This window comes from Oratosquilla oratoria, chromosome 42, assembly GCF_046742065.1.
Source record: "Oratosquilla oratoria isolate Oo_2021 chromosome 42, ASM4674206v1, whole genome shotgun sequence".
Taxonomy (NCBI): domain Eukaryota; kingdom Metazoa; phylum Arthropoda; class Malacostraca; order Stomatopoda; family Squillidae; genus Oratosquilla; species Oratosquilla oratoria.
Genome location: NC_134818.1, coordinates 6749866 through 6757365, shown reverse-complemented (window position 1 = coordinate 6757365; position 7500 = coordinate 6749866). Strand labels below are relative to the sequence as shown.

The window sequence follows — 7500 nt, the reverse complement described above, 5'->3', positions numbered from 1 at the left end:
AGTAACTGTTCATTACTTTTGTCAACATTCCAAGAAGCTCATAATAGGGCAAAGGTGATGGACTCTGGCACAGTTACTCAGCGCCTCCTGGCGTATACTCCTCCGTTTCTTAGAGTTGTGAGGATGTCTTCAGAGTGGTGATTCGTGGGATATTTGGTGATGTCATGCACTACGTCATTTGTGATGCAGTCCATGCAGAGAAGACTGAAGAACTTTCTTTAACAGTCTAGCCTGCCTGGAGCCAATTGAATTATTTTAGGTAGACTGCGTGGAGCCTGTTACACAGTCCAGATAGCCTGCGTACAGCCTGATAAATTATTTTACATTTCCGAATAGTTCCCTCAATACAATTCGTGTTTCTCTTCTTCCCGTTTGATCTTAGTTATCAATCATCTTGTCTTATTGAGAACTTTCCCTTTCGTCCCTCTCGATTTTAATCTACGAAGTTGACTTCTTTTCATTAGATCTTTTGATTCTTTAAAGTAATTGTTTTCTCACGTGTTTTTTTAATTCCATTCCCTCCTCTCAGATTCTTTGATGATATCCAATAAATGCAGTTCATAACATCTGATGTTGTCATTGTTGTTTCTTATAGCTTCAGATTTGTTCCAATTTCCATTTCAATTTTCGTCCACTTGTTTTTGACCTGTTTTTTTTTTTTTTTCTTGAAGACAAGTATATGTTCTTTAGCTCTTGAATATGATTTAGCTGCGTAGCCTACCGTTGTATAATCACTCTCTATATTTAGCTTATTTATGAAGTAATATTTCCTACGCTCATACATCTGCTGGTATGTTGTTCCGTTTGGATATCTCTTAGTTCATTGAGGACAACGGCGCGAGATTGTCCACTAGGATAGAAGCGCTGGTAAACTGCAGCCTACAACAACAACAACAATCTATTCTATACGTTTGTATTTCTATACGTTCAGTATTCTTATATTAATTCTCTGCAAACTTCCCCACCGTCGATTTGTATGTATTGTTCTTCTCTGTTTTCGCATTGAAGTCTACAAATACAAACATATTTCAATTTTTTCTTTTTCCATTTTTTTTATTATTATTTGCACATTTACCTATTTGTTTATTTACTCAGTTGTTTACTATTTACTATTTTTTATTTGGTTTTTATTCATTCATTTGTGTATATATATATTTATTTATTTGTTTGTATGTGGTTTCCTTTTAGAATAACGAGTGTCTGGACGGCTTCCGTCTGAAGGGCTCGAGGAAGAAGGCTTTCCGGTTAAGCGTGACCGAGCATTCGGTTACCATTCTCCTTAACCGTCGTCTCAACAAGATTAAGGCAACTGGTAAGTACAGGATTGTTTATTTATTTGATTATTTAATTTTTTCATATATTAATTTTTGGGGACTCGGGGTAGATCATCGATTACCGTGTCAAACTCATGAGCAGCTGGTTATGGGTTCGATTCCCGGGACCCTCTGCGCACTTCTTACGCTGGTTCCCGACAGCCATGGCCAGGCGGGGAGGCGACCCAAACAGCGGCTGGCCGCAACTGACAGGGAATTGGCCTACTAGGGGTCTCTTACTTCCCGCTTCGTTGTAGTGGAATGGTGAATTTATCTATTAATTTTTTTTTTTTTTTTTTACTTATTCTTTTTTATTTATTTATTTATTTATTTATTTATACCCTTCCGGAATGAAGCGTTTTAATAATAATTTATTTTCTATTTATTTATTTTTATCAAACTCCTCTTGTACATCTTTCTTTTATGTTGGGAAATATATTTGTCGAGTAAACACGGGAAATGTTCTTTATTTGTTTGGAAATAATATTCTTCGTTTTGTTCTTCCTTCTTCCAATGGTCAATTATAATTTCATTAAGTTTCATATTATTTATGTTATTCTGTACCCAAATCTACTTAATGTTTTGGCTTTTATAATGTCTTTTTTTTTTTTTACGGTTGTCTCACGTTCTCCTTGCTTGTAAATGTCATATTCTATTTTTGTTTTATTTTATTTTATTATATAAATTCTATTTCTCCCTCACTCTCTCTCTCTCTTTCTCTCTCTCTCTCTCTCTCTCTCTCTCTCTCTCTCTCTCTCTCTGTCTCTCTCTCCCTATCTCTTCCTTCCTCTCTCCCTCCCTATCTCTCTCCCTCTCTTCCTACCTCTCTCCCTCCCTCCCTCCCTCCCTCTCCCCTCTTTCTGTCTCTCTCTCTCCGTGTCTCCCCCCCCTCTCTCTCTCTCTCTCTCTCTCTCTCTCTCTCTCTCTCTCTCTCTCTCTCTCTCCCTCTCTCCCTCTCCCTCTGTTTCTCTCGCTGTCTCACTCTGGGATTGAATTTTTGGAATTTTTTGTCAGATGGAATTGAATTCCTTTTTTGACTTTCAGAATTCGCTATTTCTCTAAAATCTCTGACGTCGCCTATAGACTTTTTGATACCGTTATCTCCTCCTCGTTCTCCTATTACTCCTCCTACTCCTCCTCCTTCTCTTCCTCCACCACCTCTTTTACCGCCTCTTCCTCTTGCTCTACCTCCTCAACCTCCTCCTTCTCCTCTTCCTCCTTACCCTTCTCCTCTTTCTTTTCCTCCTCCTCCGCCTCCTCCCATTCCCCCTTTCGTCTTATTCCTATTTTTGCTTATAATGCACACACACACACACACACATACACACACACACACGCACACACACACACACACGCACACACACACACACACACACACAGAGGGTCCTTCTCCCCAACAAATAAACTCCCTATTCGGACCTGCGTCAACAAAACTCTTGACTATACGCCCTCTCCTCCTCCTCCCTCCCTCCCTCCTCCCTCCCTCCCTCCCTCCTCCTTCACTGCACCGTCTTCTCCTTTACTTTGACCCTCTCTCCTCCTTATCTTTATTTCTCATTCTTCCTTACTTCCTCGTTTTTTTCTCCTCTTTCTTCGTTTCTCCTTCCTTTGATTCCACCTCTTTCTCCTCCTCCTCCTCCTCCTCCTCCTCCTCCTCCTCCTCCTCCTCCTCCTCCCCCCTCTTTCTCTTCCTCTTTCTCCTTTTCCTTTTCCTCCTCCTCCTCCTCCTCCTCCTCCTCGTCCTTCTTCTTCTCGTCTTTCTCCTCCTTCTCCTTCTTTTCTTCGTCCTCCGCCTCCTCATCTTACTCCTCCTCCACATGATAATTGTAATAATAATAATTTTAATGATAATGATAATAATAATAGTGATAATAATAATGATAATGATAATAATAGTAATAATAATAGTAATAATAACAACAACAACAATAATAACGATGATGATGATAATGAGTCACCCCCCCCCTGTCCTCCAACTCTCCCTTCCCCTCTTCCTTTCCCCTCTTTGTTCCCTTCCTTTCTCCTTCTCCATTCCTTTCCACCTCACCTCCCCTTCCCCTCTCCCTCCCCTCCCCATTCCCCTCATTCTTTGTTACCTTTTCCTCTCTACTTCCTCCCCTTCCCCTTCTCCCCTTCCCCTCTCCCTCCCCTCCCCATTCCCCTCATTCTTTGTTACCTTTTCCTCTCTACTTCCTCCCCTTCCCCTTCTCCCCTCTCCCTTCCCCCCCACCCCAACCCTCTCCTTTCTCTCCTCTTTACCCTTCCTTCTCCCTACCCCCTTCCCCTCACCCTCCCTTACCGCCCCCTCCTCTCCCTTCTCCCTCTGCGTTTCCATAGCAACGGAGCAGCGAGTTTCTTGATATCCAGGTTCGTACTAGCGACTCGGGTTGTACAGTCCAGGGTTCGTTCCCTTCTTCCATTGAACCACATTATACTTCCCTCCCCCCCAGGAGGTGACGTCAGATGATTTTATTCAACTCAAGGAATGCCAGGAGTTGGTGCTCTGTCGTCATTCCCTGATCAAACCCTCTTACACAATTTATAGTCTTTGTTCTGGTTGACTGTACAGGGTTTTATTACGCCTTACGGAGGGTGGGGGAGAGGGGGGGAGACATCCGGACAGAAGATCCGGATTCTTGACTTAACAGTCCGGGGATCAGTTTCAGGGGAATGAAATTGCCTTCGTCCATATTCCCCGGAACACATGGGATGACGTGAAATAGCCGTATTTTATTCACTCCCCCATACACCCCCTCACCCTCACCCTCCACACACACATGAATTAATAAAATCGTCTGGTGATTACCAGAATAGAATGTCTCAAGGACATCACGAACATGTTCACTAGCCTTATGAGCTTTGTACGTGTGTGTGTGTGTGTGTGTGTGTGTGTGTGTGTGTGTGTGTGTGTGTCACAAATATTCACTCACGTTTAAGAGCAACGCTTATGTAACGTACATAGATTGACAAAAGTTAGGATTTCCTCCTATCTAGAGCCTAATCTAGAAGATGCCTCCCCCCCTTCCATCTTTCCCTTCTCCCCCTCCCCCCGCCTCATTTGGCATCGCTGGCCATTGCCAAATGACCTCCCTCTTCTCCAATTCTCGGCAGGACTCCAACAGAACTCCTCCTCCTCCTCCTCCTCTTCCTCCTCTTCCTCCTCCTCCTCCTCCTCCTCTTCATCCTCCTCTTCCTCTTCCTTCTATTCCTCCTCCTCTTTCTCCTCCTTTTCTTCCTCTTCCTCCAATTCCTCCTCATCCTTTTCCTCCTCCCCTTCCTCCTTTTCCGCCTCATTTTCCTCCTCCTTTTCTTCCTCTTCCATCCCATTCCTCCTCCTTCTTTTCCTCCTCCCTTTCCTCCTTTTCCGCCTCATTTTCCTCCTCTTGCTCCTCATTTTCTTCATCTTCCTCCCATTCCTCCTTATTTTCCTCCTCTCCCTCCTTCTCTTCCTCATCCTTTACCTCTTTCACCTCTTTCATCTCCTTCTTTACCTCCTTCTCATCGTCCTCCTAGTTTTCCTTCTCCTTCTTCCCCTCCTCTTCTTTCTTCTCTCCTCCCTACCTGTCATCTTCCTTGGCCTCTCTCTCTCTCCTCCTCCTCTTCCTCCTCCTCCTCCTCCTCCTCCTCCTCCTCCTCCTCCTCCTCTTCTTCTTCCTCTTACCCTTCCTTCTCATTCGCCAACTCCGCTTTCACCTCCTATGCCACGTCCTACTCCTTGTGCTCTTCCTCCTCTTCCTCCTCTGCCACTCCTCCTCCGCCGTCGCCCTTTCTGCCTCCTCGTCCTCCTACTTCTTCCCCTCCCCCCTCCTCGTCCTCCTACTCCTTCACCTCCCCTCCCCCTTCCCCCCTCCTCCTCCGCGTTCGCCATCTTTTCCTCTTCCTAACACCCCCCAACCCCGGATGGTTGTTAAGGTCGAAATAAAGAGGCTTTCGTCTGGAAGCACAAAAGGAGCAGATACCGGGGATTGCCCTAATTTGCTCCCAGATAAACATGCGACCCGGCAGGAGGCGTTGGACGAATGTGTACACATCCACACCTGTGCCAGGTTGCTAACATGCAGCCATTTATTTATTTATCTTTATTTATCAATTTTTTTATTATTATTATTATATATATATATATTTTTTTTTTCGTTTATTTTGCCACGCGAGACGTTGGTCCGAAAAAGTTACTTTCGGAAATGTTTTCAACATGATGAAACAGAGAATTAATAGATAAAATAATATATAAGAAATTATAACAATGATAATGATTGTAATAATATTTTTTTATTCTAAATATGCTCTTTAATGAAGATTTATTCCATTGGGTGCTAGTTTCAAACAGTACGTCCACACCTGAAACATGTCGCCAACATGCGTCTGACACAAACAAGTCAGAAACCGCATGTAAAAACTAATTATGGCCGTTTCCTTAACCTAGTGGACACATTATTCCTTCGTTTTTCGGTGAACTCAGATCGTTTTATTCACTTGAAAAGGACTTTCTCTCTGTCCCTCTCTGTCTTTCTCTCTCTCTCTCTCTCTTTCTCTCTCTTTCTCCCTCTCTTTCTCTCTCCCTCCCTCTCTCTCTCTCTCTCTCTCTCTCCCTCTCTTTCTCTCTCTCTCCCTCTCTTTCTCTCTCTTTCTCTCTCTCTCCCTCTCTTTCTCTCTCTCTCTCTCTTTCTCTCTCTCCCTCCCACCCTCCCTCTCTCTCTCTCTCTCCCTCCCTCCCTCTCTCCCCCCCTCTCTCTCTCTCTCCCTCCCTCCCTCCTTCTCCCCCTCCCTCCCTCCCTCCCTCCCTCCTTCTCCCCCTCCCCCCTCCCTCCCTCCCTCCCTCCTTCTCCCCCTCCCTTTCTCTCTCTCCCTTTCTCTCTCTCTCTCTCTCTCCCTTTCTCTCTATCTCTCTCTCTCTCTCTCTCTCTCTCTCTCTCTCTCTCTCTCTCTCTCTCTCTCTCTCTCTCCCCCTTTCTCTCTCTCTCTCTCCCTCTGCTTCTCTCTCTCACTCTCTTCCTCTCTATCTACCTATCTATCTATCTATCTCTTTTTTTGCTAAGACTCCTCATAGCCTGACCACCCGACCACAGAAAGCATAGGTGACTGTCTCGGGCGCAGATGAGCGACTCCTGGCGAGGGAGGTTCGCCTGATCGAGAGCTAACGTGTTAGCGCCGCCCCCTCGTGTGTTATGTAAATTAGTCCCCACCCTAATTGGGTTCCCCACAAATCTCTAATTTAATCCCTAATTTCATCCCTAATCGCAGCTGTCGTAAATAATCAACCCCTTCATCTCCGCAAACTGTCCCCGCTCCCTCACCCAGGGGGGCACCGCCCCTCCTCACTGAATAAAATCGCCTGACGACGACCAAAACAGAATTAGGGCGTCCTTGAGTTCATAGAATATTGAAAACCCGAGATGAAATAGATAAAATAAAAAGGAAAATATTAAGAAAATTTTAATGGTAATAAAATGGTAATAAAAATGGTAATAAAATTGTTAATAAAATGGTGATTTCGTAATACAATTTTATTACCTAATGGTAATAAAATCGCCTGGAGGCAGCTAGACCTTTCTCTAGAAAGTTATTTTCATGTGAATAAAATCACACGGCGGCAGCTAGGACGAAACTAAAAACAAAACGGAACCTTAGATTTAGATCCGGGGCCAATCTTAGACGAATAAAATCGTCTGGCAAGGGAGAGTTAGCAATAGCAGGACTTGAGGTGGGAGGCTGGTCCGTAGGGGTGCCAATGAGAAGTTCTTGTAAAACGATTGAATTAAATTACAACGCCGTACGTCACAGTCTGACCCGGATCCGGGCCCTAGATTTCGTAGTGTCTGCAGGGAGGGAGGGAGAGGAAGGGAGGGAGAGAGGGAGGCAAAGAAATAGATTTTTACATGCAGATGACGCTTGCTGAGTAGATGTGTACACACACACACACACACACACACACACACACACTTACACACACACACACACACACACACACACACACACACACACACACACACACACACACACTTACACACACATACACTTACACACACACACACACTTACACACACACACACACACACACACACACACACACACACACACACACACATATGAGGTCTGAGCTCTCATCCGGGAGGATAATAGCTGTCGATCGCGAGTCCAACACGTGATCCAAGACCATGGTAAATCACACTCACACACACACACACAC

General features: G+C 44.5%; 1 protein-coding gene across 1 annotated transcript in view; it reads left to right on the top strand.

Annotated features, from left to right (window-relative positions):
• The window catches only part of LOC143021533 (uncharacterized), a 127786-nt gene that overhangs the window by 8877 nt on the left and 111409 nt on the right, over nucleotides 1-7500 (top strand). The window contains exon 3 of the mRNA XM_076179133.1: nucleotides 1189-1312. Coding sequence (XP_076035248.1) covers nucleotides 1189-1312 — 124 coding nt within the window. The remainder of the gene's footprint in view (nucleotides 1-1188; nucleotides 1313-7500) is intronic.